Below are 25,317 nucleotides of genomic sequence, written 5' to 3' on the forward strand. Positions count from 1 at the left end.
GGGACTGTTCATTGGAGGACCACCATAAATTGCATATGACTTGATAGCATATAACAGCAATAAAAGAAATGTATTATATATTAATAATATTGTTTTCTTTTCAGATGGAAAAAGCTTTCTTTGGGGAGTTTGTTTGGGCTGGGTGGGGATTCAAACCCTAGTCCAGAGACATGGTTAAGTCATTACATTGTATGTTGACTTTTCAAGCCTTAGGGCCTGTGAATGTTCCCAAAGTCATGAAACATTTTCCTCACTGGGTGACACATCAGTCATTCAAAACAGTTAAAGCTATGTGTTGATTTCTCCTCTGAACCCCTTTGTAACAAAAGTCAAATTGTTACATGTTTAAATGTTTCTGTCATTTGGTGCTGCTTTTGAACACAAGAGTCAAGCAGGATTTTAAGTATTAGCAGCGTTGTATTTATACACCCTATTAAAATTATATTCAAAGTGAATATTATGACAGGCTGTGAACATGAATCAGTTTCACATTATCTTCAGCTTATTATGTCCCATTTATTTTTCTTGAGGCACAGAAGTGAAGGAATATTTCTGATGCTGGCTTCACAAGTGTTAAATTGGCTCTGCCAAAGTCGGATGATGACAATATCACCCACCAGACTGGGTTTGTTATGGAATAGCACTTCGTTTGGCTTACAGCAATTTATTTATTTTACATTTGTGCTCTTGCCACATGGCCTTAAAAGCCCTGGGGGCTATTTACAGCACATTAAAGAATGTAAAGCAGCAATTTTGTAATAAAAAAATGGCATATTTAAATAAGCCAGCATTAAGACATTTATCCAGTGAGCTTGGAAACAACAGATGCTCTAGTATTAATGAAGAAAGCAGGTGCAGACTTGGTTTGATATCTACAAGGGAAGCCACATATGGGCCTTGTAAACATCTCAGGAGCCCCCGGTGGCGCAGCAGATTAACTAACAGCTGCTGAACTTGCTGACTGAAAAGTCGCAGGTTCGAATCCGGGGGACAGGGTGAGGTCCCACTGTTAGCCCCAGCTTCTGCCAACCAAGCAGTTCGAAAACATGCAAATGCGATTAGATGAATAGGTACCACTCCTGCGGGAAGGTAACGGCACTTCATGCAGTCATGCCGGCCACATGACCTTGGATGTGTCTATGGACAACGTCAGCTTTTCAGCTTAGAAATGGTGATGAGCATCAACCCCCAGAGTCGGACACAACTAGATTTAATGTCAGGGAAAAATCTTTACATTTACATTAAACATATCAGGAATAGCTAAGGGGGGTGCATGGGAGAAGATAAGAATCCCACCTCCTGATGTTCCTTCAGTGCTAGCATGCCAGCACAGAAACAGAACAGGCCCAGACACAAGGTATGTGATGGGAACATTGTAGGTTTGGCAGTTACTGGTGTGTTTTGTCCTTCATTAGCAGGGAACAGTTTAATTGTGGGGAGGAAGCCGGCCAGTATTGGGATGTACACTGTCGTGTGCCAGTTTGCCTCCCTCGTGTGGCAAATTCCTCCAACATGCATTTGTTGGGAGGGAGAACAGTAGTAGAAAGCATTTTCTCCTGTCACATAAATGTTGAAACCACAGTATCCATGACCCTCCAAAAAGCAAAGCACCAGCAGTCTTCACTCTGCCATCTAACTACTCCCCGGTCTCTCTAATGTTCCTGTACAACCAGCCAATTTTTCATTCACAGCTTGCAAAAGAATGAGCCATATTTTCAGAAGTCATTTTCTATTGTGACATTGCTGCTTACTATGTTTACTGTTCTTTGAATACTGGCACAAAAAATGATTTGATATCTTTTTTTCTGGAAGGAAAAATACCCAGACCTTTTCCAAATGAACTCAGGTATGCACACAGAGTCGAGTTGTTTGTGACACTCTGGAAAGGTGGTTGTTTCTGTTTGTCAGGTTTCACTTTATGGTGACAAACCAAGTCTCACTCTATGTCAGTAAATGATTAGACCAATTCTTGGTTCTGATCCCAAACCACTTTTTTCCTTTCCGATTGGCACCTGTGCCTGCCAGCTTTTATTTAAAAATGTCAGCTGCTTCTGTTATATTTTTGTTGGTGGGATTTTGTTATTTTTTTTTTAAAAAAAGTTGGATCCTTTTAAAATATAATTGATATGGCTCATTGCAGTTTCTGGCATTTCTGATTTCATTCCCTTTGAAACAGTTAAAGAAGAAATCCATCAATATGGGTCAAACAAGAATGTGAAGTTCTAACGTAAGAACGTGAAGTATGTAGACCTCTAGAGGCTGCAAAACTTCAACTCTGGTGATCCATCACCATAGGCTATGCAGCTGGACCAATCCAATCTGTCTATGCATATTAACTGGGCAGTGAATTAAATTTCTCTCATCAATTCACATCAATCAGACATTAGTTTATAATTACTCATATTGATTACTAGTTTGTAAACAATTAGTGAGGAATTTCACCATGGTAAAAATATCAGCTTTTTTCAGTGAGCGTTCCAAGCATGCATGGACATTGATTGGAAATCACACAAAATACCTCCAGTTCTTGGTTGTCTCAAACTCTAACCTAAGGGAAGTCTAACTGCATCAATCACCAGCTGATATACAGTGGGCCATTGGTTTAGTTCTAAAATCTGTAAATGCTCAAGTCCCATTATGTACAATGGTGTCAATTACATAAAACAGAAAAATCAATGTTTGCCTCTGGAATTTTTTAAAACATTTTAAAGCCAGCAATGAGCCAACAATGCAATGCAGTGGCAAAAAAAGCCAATGGGAGGGCCCTCCATGCAGCCCTATATCCCAGACTATCAAGGCAGAAAATCCCACAATATCTGCTTTGAACTGGGTTATCTGAGCCCACACTTAGATAATGTAGGACTTTTTGCCTTGATATTCTGGGATATAGGGCTGTGTGGAAGGACCCGGATTTTGACCTGCATAAATAGGAATCTAGTGTCTAGATCCAGGGGAGTCATGCTACCCCTCTATTCTGCCTTGGTCAGGCCACACCTGGAATACTGTGTCCAATTCTGGGCAAGGCAGAGATGTTGACAAGCTGGAAAGCGTCCAGAGGAGGGCGACTAAAACTATCAAGGGTCTGGAGAACAAGCCCTATGTGGAGTGCCTTAAAGAGCTGGGCATGTTTAGCCTGCAGAAGAGAATGCTGAGAGGAGACATGATGGCCATGTATAAATATGTGAGGGGAAGTCATAGGAAGGAGGGAGCAAACTAGTTTTCGGCTGCCCTAAAGACTAGGATGTGGAACAATGGCTTCAAACTACAGGAAACGAGATTCCAACTGAACATTAGGAAGAACTTCCTCACTGAGAGAGCTGTTCAGCAGTGGAACTCTCTGCCCCGGAGTGGTGGTGGAGGCTTTTAAGGAGAGGCTGGATGGCTATCTGTCAGGGGTGTTTTGAATGCGATTTTCCTGCTTCTTGGCAGGGGGTTGGACTGGATGGCCCACGAGGTCTCTTCCAACTCTATAATTCTATAAGCCATGGATGGCTATATTTGTGGATGCAGAATCTGTGGATACCAAGGGCCAACTTTATTTGGGTCATCCTAAGATCAAAGCATGAAGCGGATAAACCTCTGGGACACATCCCGTATGCAGGTTGGCCCCATAGCTCCAACCCTTGGGCTTGTATCAGTCACCCTGCCCTTCTTCCTTTAAAACCTTTCCTGGATCTGGTTCCTGGAACCCAAAATGACACTTATAATGGAAGAGTGGGTGTGTGGGTTGGGGTCAGTGTAGTAATAAATGACTGTGACTGACCCTCCTCATTCATTCTTAAATTAAAATACCCAGACACTGATGTAGAAAACAAAAATACCTGGCGACCCACAGATTGAGAACCACTAATCTAGAGATTCTTAGAGGTGAATTCTTTCTAGTAATTTCTAGTTACATCAGTATGATAGGAGAAATTTGACCATAGTTCACACAGAAGGAGCTAAAGATTCTGTCACAGACAGAACGCCACCAAATAAGGTTCAACACAGTTTATTAAAGTTACAGAACCAAAAATGCCTGGCACTTTAAACAAACAAAAGTTGATAAACAAAGATTCAAGTACATTGTATCTTGGTAACCGTGTAATGTCCCATACAAACTTTCCAGTTACTCCTTGTACCTCCCACGTTATTTCTGAGGTTTCACGATTAACTACCCCAGACTCCAGTAGTTTCCCATCCACTCCTTCCACCCATATATCTCATGCTTTACGTACTGTAGGAAGCCCATGCTTCCTCGCAAACCCAACATCCACATACGAGACCGTAGCCCCTGAGTCCAGCAGTGCCAGAGTTGAAGCAAGTTCTTTTCCCCCAACAGATAAAGAAATGGGTACAAAAACATGTTTCTTCCCCTCAAGTGACTGCTTTATAAGCCCTAATGCATTGGACTCACGTCGCACTAGGGCTGACCTTTTCCCGAAAGCTGAGAAGGCTTAACATTACAATTCCTAGCGAAATGCCCAGCAGTCCCGCAATATAAACACAATCCCAATTGCCTTCTACGGTCTTTTTCTGCCGTTGACAATTTTCTAAACACCCCGAGTTTCATAGGCTCCTCCCCCTTTGCCACAGGTGTCCTAGGCGCAGATACAGATGGCGCATACATTGCTCTAGACTGTTTGCGAGATTCCAACCGGGCGTCCAAACGCAAAACCTTAGCCACCAAAGCGTCCCAGTCTTCTGCTCTAAACGCGCCAATTCATCCTGGAGATAATCATTCAAGCCAGCAATAAACAAAAGCATAAACGCGTTCTCCCCCCCAGTCTAGTTGATGACGAAAAGAGTTAAACTTATTTAAATAGTCTAAAACAGACCCCTTTCCCTGTTTTAACCGATAAAGAGCCCAGCTAGCATTCTCCATACGGAGGGGATCCCCAAAAGTGTCAGATAATAATTTCTTGAAATCATCTAAATTGTCCTTGACTGGGTCATTTCCCAAAATCAAATTAGTGGCCCATTGTCCCGCAGGACCGGTCAACAAACTCAAAATAAATGCCACCTTGCTGGTGTCCGTAGGGAAAGCTTGTGCGCTAATCTGAGAAAAATAAAGTTCAATTTGCGCCAAAAAAGTGGGCAATTTGTTTTGAGACCCATCAAAACGTTCAGGAGTCATTACATGTCCTTTAGCTGGCTGTGCTGCCTGTGCAGCGTAAAATGCAGCCTGCAGCTGGTCAAAACGAGCCTTAAGCTCCTCCATCGTCTTCTTGACGTAAATTCCTAACTAGAAAAACTTTTTTCGGGCGTTGAGCAATCTGTCACAGACAGAACGCCACCAAATAAGGTTCAACACAGTTTATTAAAGTTACAGAACCAAAAATGCCCGTAAGAAACAAAGGGCTAGGCAAACACTTGCCTTCAATGTGAAAAGATACAAAAAGACTTTGCTGGAACTAAAAACGGTTCAAAAGATAAACCGGATTAAACAGGAGTTTAATCCGGGTTAAATCAAAAATGCTTACTTCAGCCTGGCACTTTAAACAAACAAAAGTTGATAAACAAAGATTCAATGAAACACAAATAACTGGCAGCAGATTCCTCTCTGCTACTCAAAAGCTACGATTGAGTAACTAAGTTGTTACTCCTCCGTGCAACGAGCGAACTCCGGGTCCAAACACATCAATCAGGGTAGCAGCGGTCAGCAGGGTCCCAATCCGGTCCAAGGTCGAAAGCCAGGTACAGACGTCTTTAGTTCACCAGTTCCACCGATAGCCACAGAAGGGATAGTCTGAAGTCGTAGTCAGTCAGTCAGTCCAGCGTCAATCCAGAGTAGACAATTAATGTCCGTCAAAAAGACGACGGAGGTCCAAGCTATCAAGATTAAACACAGGTTGCACAGCAAAAGCCCACACAGTTCCTCCCGCCGTCTATGCCCAGTGTCCTTGGTAACTTACGGATTCAGCAAACGAATCACACCCGTCTTCAGGAATTTCCCCAACAAGAGCCCAAGCGTTCGTCCAGATTACCTTGCCCAACGCAATTAGCCATTGATTCTAAACCCCATTTTATGCCAGTTCATAACTCCTCATCACTATCAGCTGCTATCCTAATTCCAGGTGCCTCATCATCATCATCCTCATCAGAGCTAAAACACCTTTGACTACGCCCCACAGCATCCCCAGCTGTGGATCCCGTTCCATCCCTCCAGCCCGTCCACGGGTCCGATCCTGCAACCCGCCAGTCGCCTCCCATGCTATCATTGCCGGTGACACCCAAATCCTCCCTCACACGAGTCCATTCCATGTCATCCTCCTCTGAGCTAACCATCTCTTCCTCCATTCCCTCGGTAAAACCCTCAAAGGAGTCTTCGTCTGTTGGTTCTGCAAATAAGTCTCGGAACCATTTCCTTTCGCGCTCCTCAAGAGAGTCTGACTCTCGAGGAGTCTTACGACCTCGTCTCCCAGTATCGGAGCCATAAGGCTCAACCATAACAGATTCCTATATAGAACATTTTAAATAAAATCCACTAATATCAAAACCATAAATGTAGAGAGTTGGCTGTATGTATAATTGGCCCTAATTAGCGATTTGACCTCTGGTTTTATATTCTTTCCTTCATAACATTCCAAACTGCAATTGGTTGCTTTTCTTCAGGCTTACCAATGTTGTCTTTTCATGGTCTTTGCACTTCTCATTTTTTGTTCTGAAATGTATTAAGCCAGCACATTTTTATTTCATGCTGTACTTGGAGATAGAACACTTACTTATCTGATTTTTTTCAAGACATACCTTATCACTGAAGCCCTGTCTAAAATTGAAGCTCCTTTTATTTGCTTAGCAAACTCAGCTCATGGAGTATTAGTACATTGGCTTTACTAGGCAACTCCACTGCACTCCGTGTAACCAGCTACTTTAAGAGCTGTCTCACCGCAATCTCTCCATAACCCAATGCTTCTGTAACAAATGATCGCAACCTCTTTTAGATTGTTCTGCTTAAATGCTCAGTCTCTAAAGTATGCCACTGGGTTTTCTCTCTTCCCTTTGCTTTTCCTTTTATTCATTTTCTCCTCTGTGTTTTAAAGTACATTACATGGCATATTTCTACCTTATTCCAGCAAGCTTCCTGTGAAACTTGAAATCATAGTGGGCAGCTAACAGTATATCTGATGAGCATCTTTGGAACCCTGGAGAAGCCACACTGATTTCCCAAAATAATCCTCAAAATAAAAAAGGAAACTAAGGTTTCTCATCACATGGACTTGGCATAAAGATTCTGCATTCAGAGGTCTGCTATATCTCCACTTTCACCATTCTTTCTGTCTATACTTTAGCTGCCCCCGATCCCTGGAAGTCTCCGCAAGATAATTTCATTTTTCTGTGTCAGGATATAAGGACATGACTAGAGACTTCGCTTCTTTCAAAGATCCTGTAAACCTGAATCAATCCATGGATTTCCTAAAGGTTTCCTATGTAAGGAATAGTCAGTGATGGTTTGCCATTGCATTCCTTGTGATCTCCTTGATGCATTTGGTATTATTTCACATTCTTCCATCCAAATATTAGCTTATCAGAAACAATTTCCTGGACTTGCTAGTCCTTTGGCTTGGTTTTAAAAGAGCTCTTATGATGGCTGAGACCCATCCATGTGGTATACAGACATTATCTGTTCTGATTTGGCAGGTAATAGTCCTGATTAGCCCTAATATATTCCAGCTGCTTTTTAAATGTCCCCATTTCTTTCCGTGCTCCTTTGTCATCACCTTAGTTCAGTTGCTGCCACATGAGTCCAGAGTGCAAAAGTATAGTTCACACTGAATTAATTCAGCAGAGGAAAGGGGAAAGGAAGAGGTAGAATCCTTCCCTTCCCCAACAATTTGGGCTATGGAATTGTCTTTTGTGGCAAGGGAAGGGCTCTCCAAAGGAGTTACAGGATAATTTATTGAAAGGAGCTGTTTTGAAAACAGATTGCATGAGGCTATTTCAGTATTTCAGAAATGCCAGCTATTTTTAATATTGAGATTAATCATTTGAAAAGAATAGCTAATCTTCAGTGATTTCCAGTTCCAAAGTGCTGATGAGTTACCTTTTATATAACAGACATGGTATGGAGTATCTCTTCCCATCTGTGCCCCCCCCCCAAAAAAAAGCAGGAAAAATGTCAGTTCCATACATCAATCATTACACATGTATGATTTACAAGATCCCGGGTTATATTCTCTCTATTCCACATACCTATCAATGTTTCACTAATTAAAATAAGGGCACTCTTAAGCACAGGGATCCTCAAACTTTTTAAAGCAGAGGGCAGTTCAAGGTCCCCCAGTTTGTTGTAGGCCAGACTATAATTGGAAAAAAAATGTGAACAAATTCCTATGCACACTTGACATATCTTATTTGTAGTGCAAAAAATAATAATAATGAAAGAGCAATGCAATATTAAAAATGAAGGCTTTTAACCAAGATAAACATACCAGTATTTAAGTAGGAAGTGTGGGCCTGCTTTTGGCTCATGAGATAGTCAGGTTAATTAGGATTGTTGTTGTTGTCTGCTTTCAAGTCGTTTCAGACTTAGGACAACTTTAAGTAAAACGTTTAGGGCGGGGCCTTGGTAAATGACTTTGGAGGAGTGAATCTGGCCCACAGGCCTTACTTTGAAGACCCCTACTTAAGCACAAGTTAATGGGGTTAAAGAACATAGTTTAACAACTCACTATTTACAATATTTCTACTCCACCTTTCTCTACCGCGAAGGGGACTCAAGATGGCTTTACAAATAGGTAGCTATTTGATGCCTTAAACACAATACAAAATTAAAATGGACGTTTAAATAGAGTAATAAAATACAATTAAAACAATTAGAGACATTTAAAAACCATACAATCACAGTTGATCAAATAATCCAGAAGCATAATCCTATATTCTGTTCCTATAGTTATTACAAGTCATTCCATATCTATTTATTGTTCATAACCTACTGCCCATAACCTACTAGACAGTAATGAGCCATTTTAAACATGCCATTACTCAGACGCAGAGATTTTTTTTATCATGTCTGAAGCGAATTGAGGCAAGTAGCTTCTAGTGTGAGAAAATCGGTCATCTTCAGAGATGTTGCCCTAGAGATGCCCGGATGTGGGGGGCTTCTCTCATGTCCCCGCTTGAGAAGCTAGAGCTAACAGACAGGAGCTCACCCCATCTCACGTTTTCAAACCGCCAACCTTCAGGCCAGCAATTCAGTCAACACAAAGGTTTAACCCATCTCACCACAGCAGATTCTAGAAGCATGTGCAATCCAATGGCACTAGGTGCACAAAGAATGATAGCCATATGCTACACTGTAGATCTAAATGCACTACATTGTCTCTATACTATTTCAAGGAGAACTGTAGGTTGTCATCTCATAGTTTTGAACAGCATTTTTCAACCTTCGGTCTGCCTGCTATTTTGGATTTCAGCCATCAGAATCTATACTAAATTGAGCTTCTAGGGAATTCCAAAACATCTGGAGGACCTAGAATCATAGAATCATAGAGTTGGAAGACACCTCGTGAGCCCTCCAGACCAACCCCCTGCCAAGAAACAGGAAAACCACATTCAAAGCACCCCCAATAGATGGCCATCTGTCCTCTGCTTAAAAGCCTCCAATGAAGGAGCCTCCATCACATTCCAGGGCAAAGAGTTCCACTGCTGAACAGCTCTCCCAGTTAGGAGTTCTTCCTCATGGAATCTCCTTTCCTGTAATTTGAAGCCAAAGTTGAAGACTGTTGATTTAGAGGGTATTTGTCCTATTTTACATTTTTATGTATTCATTTATTTTACATCTTTCCTTTATTTCAACAAAATTGGAAGAACAGATTTTGTTAAGTATAGCACAAGTTTTGTTAAGGTCAGTATTATAAGGTCTCTTATATAAGTTCTTTTGGATTTTGTGCGTACACTTACACCATGAGATATTATGGTGATGAGACCCAAGTCTAAACACAACATTCATTTATGTTTCCTATGCTTCTTATACACATCGCCTGAAGGTAATATTTTTAGTAATTGTATACATCAGTGATTTCCAAAGTGGGCGCTACCGCCCCCTGGTGGGCACTGCAGCAATCCAGGGGGGTGGTCAGGCACTTAGGAAGAGGCCCCGCCCCCAGTGTCCTGGCAGGTGCCGTAGGATAGGGATAGAAGCTCAACCATGCCTCAGAGCTCATAGCTCTGCCCATCCCAGTCCTGGCCGCCCATTTGTGGCCCTGCCCACCTTCCCCTCCCAGCCCTGCATCTTGGACTAGGGGAGAGGCTCTGCCCCACCCTCTTGAGCAGAAACCACACCCACCCCTCTAAGCCATGCCCCCTTTCCAGGGGATGCTGAGTAATATTGTTTCTGGAAAGGGGGTGGTAGGCCAAGTAAGTTTGGGAACCACCGGTGTACATGAGACAAACTTGTTACCATGTGAGAGTATAGCGGAATCAGTAGCATCCAGATAACACCATGTGCAAAAGACTCAGACCAGGCAGAGGAATTGAAATGAACAAAGGAACTTTACTCTTGCTTGTTGAGTTGAAATCAAATAAACAGTTCTGCAATCTTACAATGTCCATGTAGTTGCATAAGATCAATAACCAATCAATCAGCATCAATATATACAGCACAGCACATTCAAAACAGCTACTTGACCGTAGCTAGAGAGCCCTGTCTTTCTTCTGTGCTCTCCCTCCAAGCTCAGATTCCCAACTGTCAAACCAACTGACAAACCAAGCCATCTGCCAGCTAAGGATACATTGTTTCGAGGCGTGGCTTGCCTCTGCAAAAAGATCAGCTCCCTTTTTGCAGAGCTCTTTCTTTGCAAGAATCTTTCAAGGGATTTCTTTTACACACACACATACACATTAGCACTTTGGCGCAATAAAACTTTGTGTTTTGACCTATTAGAAAGCAAACGTGTTTGTACCTCTACCATCTATGTGAACAATTTTCAATTTTGGAGTTTTTAAGATTTTGGAATTCCAGATAAAGGATGCTCAACTATGTACCCATCTGACAAAAGCTCGGCTTCACAGTCTGCATTACCTGCAGCTTCCAAACACTTTTCAAGGGCAGTCTATTCATGGTTCATTAGAGCTGTCTAATGCTTTCTGTGATTACTAAGTGAACCAGCCGAAATCAGTCTTAAAATCATAGCCAAAATAAAAAGTAATTATTTATTAACAATTTAGCTTTGGGAAAGTTTCTCATTTTTGTTGTCCAAGCTGAAAAATTGCACAGGGAGATCATTTCATTGGGGGGGGGGGAATCAAAACTCACAAAAATATGGCTCTTGGTTTTACTTTTTAACTTAAAATTTCATATCAGGAGCTCACAGACATTCCTATTCAATATTAAATCTTGTTTGGGGCTATCTCTGCCATTGTGAAATTTGTCTAAAGGGTTGGAAAGGCAACAAAGTTAGCTACATTAAAATATCAGTTCAAGCAGACAATTCTTAATAATATATTCATGGGAGCTACTGTGATTGTATCTTGTTGGAGTGTACTTTATTTTTCTTCCTTTCCCAAGTTAAAAAAAATAATTGAAATCTAAATCTAGCTTCCAGCACTAAAAATAATGTATGCCATCACTATACAACGACAGATGACTCTAAAGGAGAGCAGGCAATAAATGTATCATCATCATCATCAACATGAATAAGAGCAATAGAACAGTGCAAGTGTGTTCTACTTAATAAAATGAAAGGCATATATTCCTCCCCAATTTATTCATTTATTTCATATCAAAAGCATTGCATAAATAAATACAAAACTGATTAAAGTAGAAGGAGCACAAGTAGCTAAATATCTTTTGACCAAAACAGGCAACAGCGACCACATTGTCTGTAGCCTCAAACAATTCTTCCTCTGTGCATGAGGCAGGACATTGCAGTCAAGCATACAGATGCAGAGTTGTCTGTTCTGCTCTCCTCCACAATGAAACATGTATACAATTCATTTCAAACCTCTCCTCCATACTGGGTCCAACCATCTATCTTTTGTGTATGGCATTTAAATTGAAGAGAAGAAGAGGGACTTCTATATCAAACTTTTCATGTTGATGTGCTTTCCCTTTTTTTTTTTTAGCGGACAAGTTGTATTTTTAAGATCTCATGTTTTCACTTATGCTTATTTCTACCATCTCCCCTGTGTCTTTTTTCCCTTGTGTGTTGTCTTTCAATTTTGAAAATGTGAGGAAAGAAAATGAATTCTTCTTAGATGTATTTTATGTAAGCAACTCTAGGAAAAGGGGGGGAAATGTTTGAAGTGAATAAGTATATCCTCTGGCTTCTGGCGCTCCATGCAGTCGTGCCGGCCACATGACCTTGGAGGTGTCTACTGACAACACCGGCTCTTCGGCTTAGACATGGAGATGAGCAACAACCTCCAGAGTTGGTCACGACTGGACTTAACATCAGGGGAAACCTTTACCTTTTATGGTTTCTGGAAAGTTTTCTTGGGGTCATGGTTTATTGTAGAGTGTCTCTTGCTTCACTAGCTGTTGGACCATTTCTAGTCACAGTTCAAACTGTTGGTCATGACATTGTTGTTGTCTGTCATCAAATCAATTTTTAATTAAGGAATGAGAGGCCTAAACAATCCCAATTTCTCAATTGCTCTGCTTACATCTCAAAAACCTAAGACCATGGCTTCCTTGAATGTGGGTGTATCCACTCTGTAGTATTAATAAAATTTGACCCCACTTTGATTGCCATGGCTAAATGCTATGGAATCATAGGAGAAGAAGTTTGGTTAGTCATTTGCACTCTTTAGCAGAAAATTCTAAAGACTTTATGAAACAGATATTTATGGTAAACTAAAGTGATGTGGGATTTCCACCTTTGTGTAGCTGTTTTAAAATTCAGATTAAAACTTAAAATTCATTGCCAACCACCAACCGCCTCTGATTATAAAGAGCAATATTTTATGCTTGGTATTCACAAGCAGATGATACAGACATGGCCCTACGCATACAGATGACAATTTAAAAGTTGTGCCTTCCATTCATTTTTCTGTCTCAGGTCCACCTGGGCCTCCTGGAGTTGTGATAGTAGAGGAAATCACAGAGACCACAGCCACTCTTTCATGGACACCTGGGGCTGATAATCACAGCCCCATAACTTCCTACAACCTGCAAGCCCGAAGTCCCTTTTCCCTTGGCTGGCAAACTGTGAAAACAGGTAAGAGACTTTTACTATAACAAGATGACTTGAATCTAGAGATTCTCCCCCCCCCCCGCCCCCGCCCTCACTACATACCTGCCTATAACGCAATGGGTTGAGTTTTGGACTACAGTTCTGAAGACCAAGATTTGAGTCCTCGCTTGGCCATAAAACCCAGCAGATGAACTTAGGTGAGTCACAACCTCAAAGGCAGGCAAGGGAAAGCTTCTGAACAAAGCTTACTGAAAAAACCCTTAGGGTCACCATAGTTTGGAAGCACTTTGAAGGTACACAACAACATCAGGCAACTGTGTACAGGATTAAGTACATTTAATAAATAAAATTCCAATTTAAAATGAATAAATATATGCCTTTGTGCTTATGCGTTAAATAGTTCACATTAATACAGTCTGTGTATCCCTTATCAAAAATGCTTGAGATCAGAAGTGGTTTGGATTTCAGATTTATACATTTTGTTTTATTTGGATTTACATAGACATATATAATCTTAGATCTGAGACCCAAATTTAAACATGAAATTCATTTATGTTTCATATTCATGTTTATACACAGTATTTTAATTTTAACAATTTTGTGCATGAAATAACATTTATGTATATTGGATTTTGAAATATTTTGGAATTCTGAATAAAGGATACTCAGTCTGGATTTGGAGATACGTAAGCTTCCATGAATTTCGTACCCATAATTGAATATACTGGTTATTTAATTTCTGGTTATTGAATCCTACTGTTATAGACCATATTGTACGTATATAACAATTTGCAAGGATCTTAAAGCATCTTTAATTGACCCATTGACTGACCATAAGATTTTTCCAACCAATGTTCACCAGTATCAGAGAAAACTGCTTCTGGTTGTATAGTTTTGAGATACCACTCATATTTACTCACTTTTCCTAGTTCCAGAAACCATCAGTGGTGACATGGAGTCTGCCATGGCTGTTGAACTAAATCCATGGGTGGAATATGAATTTAGAGTTGTAGCAACTAACAAAATTGGAACTGGAGATCCAAGTGCACCATCCAGAGTGATCCGGACAAAGGAAGCAGGTAAAAACTTGAACTAGAAAAAGGCCTTTGACATGACTGTGACATTTTAGAATTAGCCTTCACCTTTTTGTGGTTTCTGCTTTGCTAAACTAACCTGATATGATGGCAAGAATCCAGTTGGTGTCTTATGCATTATAAGCCTCATTATAATTCTATTCTGAATGTTATTAGACTCCTTTCATCGGGGTATTTTAATCTAATGATTTTATCTTATATTGCTACTATAGTTCCCCCCCCCCCCCACCTTTGAAGTTGACGGATTTGCATTGGTGGTTGTTTGATATTATTACTGTTATATAAACCTTTGTTTTAACTTCTGTTTTATCATCTTCTTGTGTTTTTAACTGTGTATATTGTTTAATGTATTTGCGCTGTTACTTTTGTAACGTTGTGAGCCGCCCCGAGTCCCCACGGGGAGATGGTGGTGGGGTATAAATAAATTATTATTATTATTATTATTATTATTATTATTATTATTATTATTATTATTTTATTATGACACAGCAAACAAGATAGATATGCTGGATTTCATATCACAAAATCACAAGTCGAACACTTCCCAAGTGTCTAGGACTGTGTGATGTATTTTCGGATGATACGCGCAGATCCCAGCAGGGTGGCCTTTTGCAGCTGGCAGATCGTAATTTTGTCAATGTCTATTGTTTCCAAATGCCGGCTGAGATCTTTTGGCACAGCACCCAATGTGCCCATCACCACCGGGACCACCTGCACTGGTTTCTGCCAGAGTCTTTGAAGTTCAATCTTGAGGTCCTGATAGCGGCTGAGTTTTTCCTGTTGTTTTTCGTCAATGCGACTGTCACCTGGGATGGCAACATCAATTATCCAAACCTTGTTCTTTTCCACAACTGTGATTTCTGGTGTGTTGTGTTCCAGAACTTTGTCAGTCTGGATTCGGAAGTCCCACAGTATTTTTGCGTGCTCATTTTCCAATACTTTTGCAGGTTTGTGATCCCACCAGTTCTTTGTTGCTGGCAGGGGGTATTTGACGCATAAATTCCAATGAATCATTTCGGCCACATAGTTGTGCCTCTGTTTGTAGTCTGTCTGTGCAATTTTCTTACAGCAGCTGAGGATATGATAAATGGTTTCGTCCGTTTCCTTGCACAGTCTGCATTTTGGGTCATCAGCTGATTTTTCGATCTTCGCCTTAATTGCCTTTGTCCTGATGGCTTGCTCCTGGGCTGCAAGGATCAGGCCTTTTGTCTCCTTCTTCAGGGTCCCATTTGTGAGCCAGAGCCAGGTCTTCTCCTTATCAGCTTTTCCTTCAATTTTGTCAAGGAACTTTCCATGCAATGTTTTGTTGTGCCAGCTGTCAGCTCTAGTTTGTAGTGTGGCTTTCTTATACTGGTTTTTTGTCTGCTGTGCTTTGAGGAGTTTCTGATTTTTGACTTCAATCAAAGCAGGTTCTTCACTTTGCTTTACATATTCTGCCAGGGCATGTTCTTCTTCTTTGACTGCTTGTTTTACTTGTAAGAATCCTCTGCCCCCTGATCTTCTAGGCAGATACAGCTGGTCAACATCACTGCGAGGGTGCAGTGAATGATGAATGGTCATGAGTTTTCTTGTTTTTCTGTCCAAATTGTCCAGTTCCATCTGTGTCCAGTTTATGATGCCAGCAGTATATCTTATGACAGGTATGGCCCAGGTGTTTATGGCCTTGATGGTGTTGCCTCCATTGAGCTTGCTTTTGAGAATTTTTCTGACCCTTTGTGTGTATTCTTTGCTGACCACAGTCTTCACATGTTCATGCTTGATGTTGTCCAGCTGTAATATGCCCAGATATTTATAGGCCTCTGGCTGGTGACACTTTATTGTTTGGCCATTAGGCATATTTATGCCCTCACTTTCAATGATTTTTCCCTTCTTCAATGCCACTGTCGAACATTTGTCCAAGCCAAACTCCATGCTGATATCAGTGCTAAAAATTCGGACAGTGTTAGTCAGAGACTGGATTTCAGTTTCCGTTTTTCCATACAGCTTCAGGTCATCCGAGATTTGTTTTTTGTAAGATTGTTGACAGAGGGATCATGGCAATAATGAAAAGCAGAGGGGACAATTATTATTATTATTATTATTATTATTATTATTATTATTATTATTATTATTATGCATGCATTGCTTCCCCTATGTAAGGAGTTGGACATATTTGTAAAATGATGAACATCTGCAGTCAGTTCAAAGTTGTGCAGGGAAATGTGCACATGCAGCCCTATTACCCATGGATATGCACTGCAATTGCTTGTGTAGCTACAATCAGGTGCATTGCACATTCTGCACTGATGTGCATTCACAGTTAGTTGACATTTTGTCTTCAATTCAGTTTAATTCATTGGACCAACATTAGAACTCAATACAAAGACTGCATAGCTCAGTTAATGCACAACTCCACATTAGTAGAGATTTATGAGAGATTTATGATGGAGCATGTCCCAGGAAGGATGACCAAAATGTTTAGGGAACTGGGTATACTTAGTGTGGAGAAGAGGATGATAAAGGGGGACAATATGGCCATGTTTAAATATTTTAAAAACTGTCATATTGAAAAAGAGGCAAACCTTTTTCCCCTTGATCATCCAGAGACTATGAAAGCCATTTGTGAACACTCTTTGGGTTTGGTCAGTCAAACTATTACAAATCTGTCTAACAGGAGCATTGTGTGGCCTATGTTTACTAGCTTGTTTGAAAGAATATCATGAGGGACTTTGTCAAAAACCTTACTTAAATCAAAGTATGATACAGTTCCAATTTCCTCCATGCAGTCACCAACCATTTCCTTGTTCTTTCTTTTGCTATGAACAAAACAATAAATGTCATTTTATTGTTTTCAACCTCTGTAGCAAGCTAAGCTCTTTGGCTTTTCTGATTTTCTCTCTACACGTGTTGGCTATTTTTTTGAATTCCTCATTGGTGATTTCTTGTATATCTCACTTTTAAATCTTAGCTTTTAAGTCCATGCTCTCATTACATCTCAAATAGACTACTGCAACGCGCTCTACATGGCGTTGCCTTTGAAGACTGGAAGCTTAAAGTAGTCCAACGGGCGGCAACCAGGCTAATTACCGTAGCTGCATACAGTGAGCGCACAACTCCCCTGTTGTGTCAGCTCCATTGGCTGCCAGTCTGCTACCGAGTGCAATTCGAAGTGCTGGCTTTAGCCTATAAAACCCTAAACAGTTCCGGCCCAGCTTATCTGTCCGAATGTCTGTCTCTCTATGAGTTAGCTAAAACACTAAGATCTACTGGAAAGGCCCTGCTTTTGGCCCCACATCTTTAGCAGGTGCAATTGGTGGAAATGAGATACAGGGCCTTCTCGGTGGTGACCCCTCAGCCATGGAACTCCCCTCCCCAATGATATTTGATTGGCTTTCTCCCTCCTGGTCTTTAGGGAAAAAAAGTTTAAACCTGGCTGTGGTGCCAGATGTTTGGTGAGTAGCATAACTATAGTGCAATATCCTTTTACAGTCACTGACATAAGAAGCAATTGGACAATGACTAAGGGACTGGTGCTATGTTTTAACATTTTTAACTGTTTTAATTGTATTTATATGTTATTTGATTTTAACAGTTTAATTGTGTTATGTATTTTTTGTGTATTTGTGGCATTGAATAATTCTCAAAATTGGAAACCACTCTGATTCCCCCTAGGGGTGAAATAGAACAGGGTAGAAATATAGTAAATAAATAGTAAATAAATAGCTCAGTTGAAAGTTCTTTAGTCATTCATCCTGGTTTCTGGTTGTAATTTGTAATTAGATTTACTGCCAGGAATGGGGAAATTAACTGTGTAGTTGTCTGCCTTGGAATATGCATCCTGACTTGAACTCTTGGGGGACACTATTTGCTTTTTCCACCTCAGATAGCAAAATGTTTTAAGTCGCCCCAGTTGTTTTAGTGCCAGTCCCCCGGGGATTTGAAGCTTTTTTTCCCCCTTGTGTAACTGTTTTTGTTTAGCCTTTTCTGTATATTATTTTAATTTATATTGTTATTTGTCCTTAGAGGGGTCCATAAAATGATGGAGAAGCAGACCATAAATATTTTGATTAATAAATAATGTGTTTAACGATCTCTGGTTTGTTACACTCCTTAGTAACATGTATCTCCTCCCCAAATGGTCCTGAGAAATCACATGGAATAACTGATTCTCACATGGTAGTTTCTAAATAATATGTTTGTTGCTTAAATAAATTTATATTAGATTTTAACAGTTGGTTTCATTCAATTAGCTTTGCTCTGGTTCCTAGACAATTACGCACCTGGTAAATTAAAATGCAGCACTATGTCGGCTCTCTTGCTTATCAGTGTGACATTTTAACAAGGCTTTAGTCACTAAGGGCTGGTTTTTACGATATGCCTGCCATGTAGAAACTACTGGAAATGCTTCTGAGCAGTAGAGGTTTCCTCCTGGGAGAAGCATTCATTAATGTTGCAATATTCGTGCTTTCTAAGACACATTTTAAAATTGCTTCTAATGTTTCATTATTTTGTATGTTTGCTTTGCAAATTGCAATTATATTGTTGTTTTAGTTACCATTTAGCTGTATAAATATTGTTTATTACATTTCAATCCCATACAATGGGCTGAAAGCTGATGGTGACAGGAAGCAGATTTGACTTGGAAAGCCCTCCTGGAATGCTCCTATAAACTTCTTTAAGCTCTGTAAAACAAGTCTGAGGTTTATTTTGACATCTCATCATCCCTTACTATTGGCTATGGCTGATGGTAACTGCAGTCCAGCATCTAGCATGCCACACAATCTCTACCTGTCTTTTAAAGAACATGATACAAAGAGTAGCATATAAATATCCTCAACTTATTTCATGGTTTGGATCACTGCTTATAGAATTGCTATATAATGTCAACTCTCATAATAACTCTGAAAATAACTCTGCGAGATACTGATTTGTCCAAGAATACTTACTAGGCCAACTCTGGTTTCCAAACCATACTCAACATTCTTTGTTGTTATGGTTATTACTGTCTGATCGATTTCAACTTATGTCAAGACTATGAATAAGAGAACAACCCTCTTTCTTGTTATTGTTATTACTATCAGATCGATTTCAACATACGCCAAGCCTATGAATAAGAGATCTCCAAGATCCAAGTAAAGTCTTGCACATTTAGGGCCATGGCTTCCATGATTTAATCAATTCCACCTGTAATGTGGTCTTCATTTTTTTTCATATTGCTTTAGCTTAGCCATCTTTGCTTCTGGTAAGAATCCAGGATTGATAATCTATGGTCATTATTTCTGTCTTGTTACTAATTTGCTGTGAACATGATCTTGTGCTTTCTTCTTTATCAGTAGCCATTCCAAGTGTTTAGTTATTGTTAAGCAATATGGTGTAGTCTTATATTATTGATGAATTTTCACACCTCTAAATCTAATCTTGCTTTTTGTATAACATGTTCCACATACAAATTGAATACATTGTGTGGTAAAATGTAACCCCTTTGACCTCCTTCCCAATGAAAATCCAGTCTGGGTTGCTGTGGCCATGTTCCACTGGTTCCAAAAACCAGCCAGTTTCTTCACATTGTGTTCTCACAGTAGCTCTTGTCCAGAGTATAGGTTAAAAATCAGGACAATCTAATGTTGTATTCCAGTTTCTTGTAGAGCATTTTATACTTTCTCATGATCTAGGGCTTTATGGTAATCTATAAAACACAGATTGATTTCATTTTGCCATTCTTTGTCGCTCTGCCAAATATGTTGGGGTGTAAATCTTTGCATATTTGATTCTCTCAAGGAATAACAAAAAGGTTAAAAGTGAGATTGTGAAAGCTCTTGCTCATTTTATAATATGTGAAATTTTCGTTTAATTTTAATTTGTACACAATATGCCCGATTTCTCAATACATGATAATTTTGAGATTTCTGATGTTGCTCTTGCACTCATAAGTGTCATTGTTCAAATCAGAATGTTTTAGTTCAAGATGAGAAGGCTGAGGAGGCAGACAAAAATAATACAAAGGAAGAGAACAATCTGGGGAAAATTGAATGTCTCACCTTAGAGTTAATTTTGTGTTAAATCTAATTCCCAAGTGTGAAAAAATGAGGGAGAAGTCCATTCTAAATTATCTCACTTGTATGGTTTCTCACAATCCTTACCTTCATGTTGGATTCATACAGCATATGGCCTGAGTTTATTTTTACACTTATATTGCTATTGCATTCTTTTCACATTCTCTCTGTAAATGAGTCAGGTAACTATACAATAAAAAGCTAAGTTGTTTTAAGTGTGGTTGTGACACAGCTTTTCAGAGCTTTGAAAAAATCTTTTTGGTGATTAAAATTCTAGGAGTTATGGGCAAAAAAAATGTGGTTTTTTTTCCTACCCAGTTGCTATTTTGTATGAAGCCATACCATTTTAGTTTCTGCTAATACTGCAAATTTCATATTTTTACTACTTCTATGTACAAGGTCAGTTTTATAATCGAACTGTTCACCAGAACCTTAAGACCGTTTTCCCAGACCTAATAGAAGCTGCTTGCAAATGGGTCATAACTTAGAAGAAAGCCCTTTGAGACCCAATCCAGAACTATATTTTATTTTTCTTTGCTTTAAAAATGGTACCTGAAAGTTAACCAGAGGTTCAACTTCTTTCCAACAATGAGAACAAGCTGTGTACTTTGCTCTGTTACAGTCTTATGGGAAAGAAGCAAAACAACATTAAAAATACATGAGTACCTCCACCGAAAAACATGTTTGGAAAAGGTTTTACCATCCACCTTAGGATGTAGATGGCTCCTCGGCACCATATGTAGTTGTTCGATCAAATGCAAAGACCTAACAGGTTAGCCAGGCAGCACAAATCGAGGAGGACACAAACACAGAGCCAGAAGCTTTCTGCAGGTAATAGGTTGCATCCCAGTGCCCATGTTCTCTCAGAGATATGAATGCATATCCTGCAATTTAAAGGGCAAGTTCTGTGTTTTAATGGGCCAGATGTGATTTAAGCTGTGAGTGCATAATTTTCACACTAGCTTGGGTTTTTAAATTTTCATGACACTGGTTGCTCTAATTTTATATAGATATTCCTCCATCTAACTGCAGTTGTTTTGCAGACAGAAGATCTTATGTTATCTTCTGCCTTCATAATTTAAAAAGAAACACTCAATTGGACCTTTTATTTGCTTCCCTGCCCTCTTAGTTGAGATTATTGATTGGTTCATTTTCATGTAGATTCATTCCCATTTCTCAGAATTAATTCAAATCTTCATGGAATATTTAAATATTTCATTATGACAGTAGCTATCAGACCTATTTTTATGCTTTAGACATATTACTCAAATGGAATTAATTTCCCAAAAATTAGCAGTCCTCATTTTCTTATATATTTGTATCTCACACAAATGCATGAACTGTCCATCTTTTCCCAAGAAGTCCAGATTTCTTCTCTGTTTCCAGACACAATTCAAAATGCTGGTTCATGCAGCATCTGGGGTTTAGGCATGATAATTATTCATTTTTTCTGAAAATAGGTTGCCTCACAATTAGGATCATTAAGTTCAGTCTCGTGGGGAAAATGTCTTACTGGATGGAAAGTATTTCAGAAAATATTGGGAGGGTATCACTTTAAAATGTATTTCAAGTGTCATGATTTCATTAAGGAATATGACATGACATTCTTGCAAACAAACCAAAAAATCTTGGGTAGACAGTGCTACTGGATTTATCATTGGCTAAGCAACCAAACCCAAAGAGTGTTCACCAATGGTCCCTTTTCATCCTGGAGAGAAGTGACCAACAGGATGCCACGGGGTTCTGCCCTGGAATCGGTGCTATTCGACATCTTTATCAAGGCATGCTTACCAAATTTGCAGATGTCACCAAATTAAGAAGGGTAACTAAAACTCCAGGTGACTAGATCAAAAATGATGTTACCATATTGAAGAGATGAGTAAAAAAAATTAAAAATGAACTTCAACTGGTGTCACGACCCAGGCTGCAGAGCACCAATAACCATACACAGAGGCCAGAATCTATCTAATATCTTTATTAAGGAAATATATAAAGTCAATAAAAATAAGTGTAGAATGTAGTTCAGAAGAAGACCTTTCAGGAAAGGTCAATTATAGTCCAGGAAAACAATGTCCAATATAAAATATTAAGGTCCAAAGTTGTAATCCAATAACCGAAACACTCACTTTGCCAAGCAAAGTGAGGGGAGATGACAAGGTTCTTTAGTCCAAGGAACTTGAGGCAAGGCTAGGAAGTAAACTTGATTCTTGGAACACAAGGCTTGATACAAGGCAGCAAGGAACGAGGAACAGGGACAAAATCCGTGGTAAAATACTTGGCAAGGTCCTGAAGACAAGGCTGAGTCCTAGGAAGCAAGGCAAGGTCCGTGGAGGTAAACAAGGCTGGAAACGTGAACGAAGGCTTGGAACCGGGAACGTAGGCTTGGAAACAGGAACGAAGGCTTGGAAGCGGGAGTAGCGCTGTCCACACACAACCTACTCCAGTTGCTGACGAATTGACTCCGCAAGATTCCTTTGGGGCAAGGAACCTAAATAGGGTCTCGTTTTCCCACCAAAGAACACTTCTCTGGGGAATCAGAACCGAAAGTCAATCTCTGTGTCCAGATGCATGACTCCCTAGAATTTCTCATGGAAGCAGTCTTAATCAGCTGAATGCTTGGCTGCGATTCTCAGGCTTCTGCGATTAGCCTGTTGAACTCCTTTTTGTTGTTGATAATAACTACGGCGAGAAAATGGGGGAGATTTTGACTCAGGGCTTGTTTGGCAGATTTCTGGAAGACAAACCTCCTGCAGGTGCAAAGGCTCCAGTTCTGGCTGGGAAAGTTCCAATTCTGGCTGAAATGGTGGAAAACCCAAGTTTTCCTCTTCATCTGCCACAACAGCGCTAGGAACGGGACTACATGGCCCATGAGTCATCACACTATCCCCCTCCCCAAGCCCCCTCTCAAAATAGGGCTCTCTCCCCGAGGCGCGAGGCCGCGGCTTGGTGGGGTAGGTCTGATGGAAGCGGCGGGTTAAATCGGGGGCATGGACTGTGGAAGCGTCTTCCCATGAGCGTTCCTCGGGGCCAAAACCCACCCAGTCAATGAGATATTGCAGGCGGCGGCGGTGAAAGCGAGAATCCAAAATGTCCTGAACCTCGAACTCCTCCTCCCCATCCACCAAAACAGGAGGGGGGGCCGGCCGGTCTGCATCAGGGCGCACACCATCCGCCGGAAGGAGCAGGGAGCGATGGAACACTGGATGAATGCGCATAGAGCGCGGAAGTTGGAGTTTGAAAGTCACGGGGTTAAGTTGCGCCACCACCGGATAGGGACCAATGAAACGGGCATCTAACTTCCGGCAAGGGCGATGGGAGGGCAAAAAGCGAGTGGACAGAAGAACCCGGTCTCCTACCTTGATTTCGGGGCCCGGCTGGCGATGTTTGTCAGCGTGGCGTTTATAGTCCTCCTTGGCTTGGTCTAGTTGTTGGAGCAAAAGTTGTTGCACCGCTGTGAGTTCCTGCAGCCAGTCCTCTGCTGCGGGAACTTCTGAGGTTTCAACAATAGAAGGGAAGAAACGTGGATGGAAGCCGTAGTTTGCAAAGAACGGGGTTTCTTTAGTTGAAGCCTGGACACCATTGTTATAGGCAAACTCTGACAGCGGTAACAGGGAAGCCCAATTGTCCTGCTGATAGTTTACATAACAGCGAAGGTATTGTTCCAGAGTGGCATTGGTGCGCTCAGTTTGCCCATCCGTTTGGGGATGGTGAGCCGAAGATAAACGAGAGTCTATGCCCAATAGTTTTTGTAGTGCTTTCCAGAAACGAGAGGTGAATTGAGACCCACGGTCTGTGACCAAACTCTTGGGCAAACCATGCAATCTGAAAACATGCTGAAGGAAATAATCTGCAGTCTCCTTGGCCGTGGGGAGGCCATCGCAGGGAATGAAATGGGCTAGCTTGGTAAAAAGGTCCACCACCACTAGGATCGTGGTGAATCCACAGGAAGGTGGTAGATCAGTGATAAAATCCGCAGAGATTATTTCCCATGGACGAGATGGGGTAGGAAGGGGTTGCAGAAGCCCTGAGGGCTTTTCTCTTCTTGTCTTGGAGCGCTGGCATACTGGGCAGGAATTGACATATTTTTCCACATCCTTGCGGATCTTGGGCCACCAGAAATCTCTTAGGATCAAATGCATGGTTTTAAATAGTCCGAAATGCCCTGCTGGCTTGCAGTCGTGACACAGACGAAGTGCCTTTTCCCTGCCCGGTCCTGGAGGGATGTAGACATGGTTTCTATAGCAAAGTAACCCATCCTTAAGCGAGAAGGGAAACTGTAGTCCTTGGCGAAGTTGGTCCTGAGCCCAGGCATCTGCTTGTTGACTGGCCCTGATTTCCTGAGCACAAAGGGGCCCTGGAGTAGAGGGAGCTGAATCAATTAGAGTGGATTTGGTATTTCCCACAGTGAGCGTGGCAAAGTTCTCGGGCTGCAGCAGTTGGGATTCAAAGGTCTCTTTGCGCCCTGCAGCATATTCCGGTTTCCGTGACAGTGCATCTGCTTGCTTGGTCTGGGCTGGGGTTACATAGTGGATTTGGAAGTTGAAACGCTCAAAGAATAAAGCCCAGCGTTGTTGCCTCTGATTTAGCTTGCGGGCAGTTCTTAGATGCTCTAGATTCCGATGATCAGTATGGACCTCAATGGGAAATTTGGCCCCTTCTAACCAATGTCTCCAAGTTTCAAAGGCTGCCTTTATGGCCAAAAGTTCCTTTTCCCAAATAGTATAATTTCTCTCTGGTGCGGTCAGTTGACGGGAGTAAAAGGCACAAGGGTGAAGATGATCTCCCACTGGTTGTAAGAGTACAGCCCCAATTGCCACATCGGAGGCGTCCGCCTGTACGACAAAAGGGGTTTCAGGATCTGGGTGCTGAAGGATTGGCTGGGACGTGAATAATTTCTTTAGCTGCTGGAATCCTTTCTCTGCTTGCTCTGTCCAGCGGAAAGGCTGCTTCCCACGGATGCAGCTGGTGATTGGATCAGACCAGCGGGCAAAGTCTGGAATGAACTTGCGGTAGTAGTTCGCGAACCCCAAGAAGCGTTGCACCTCTTTCTTGTTGGTTGGCGCCCGCCATTCCAAT

General features: G+C 41.0%; 1 protein-coding gene across 6 annotated transcripts in view; it reads left to right on the top strand.

Annotated features, from left to right (window-relative positions):
* The window catches only part of cntn5 (contactin 5), an 870,111-nt gene that overhangs the window by 777,239 nt on the left and 67,555 nt on the right, over positions 1-25,317 (top strand). For all 6 annotated transcript variants that reach the window (XM_062977117.1, XM_062977120.1, XM_062977119.1 and 3 more), the window contains 2 exons: positions 12,981-13,139; positions 14,045-14,194. In XM_062977117.1, the coding sequence (XP_062833187.1) occupies positions 12,981-13,139; positions 14,045-14,194 (309 nt within the window). The remainder of the gene's footprint in view (positions 1-12,980; positions 13,140-14,044; positions 14,195-25,317) is intronic.

This window comes from Anolis carolinensis, chromosome 3 (assembly GCF_035594765.1).
Source record: "Anolis carolinensis isolate JA03-04 chromosome 3, rAnoCar3.1.pri, whole genome shotgun sequence".
Lineage (NCBI taxonomy): Eukaryota > Metazoa > Chordata > Lepidosauria > Squamata > Dactyloidae > Anolis > Anolis carolinensis.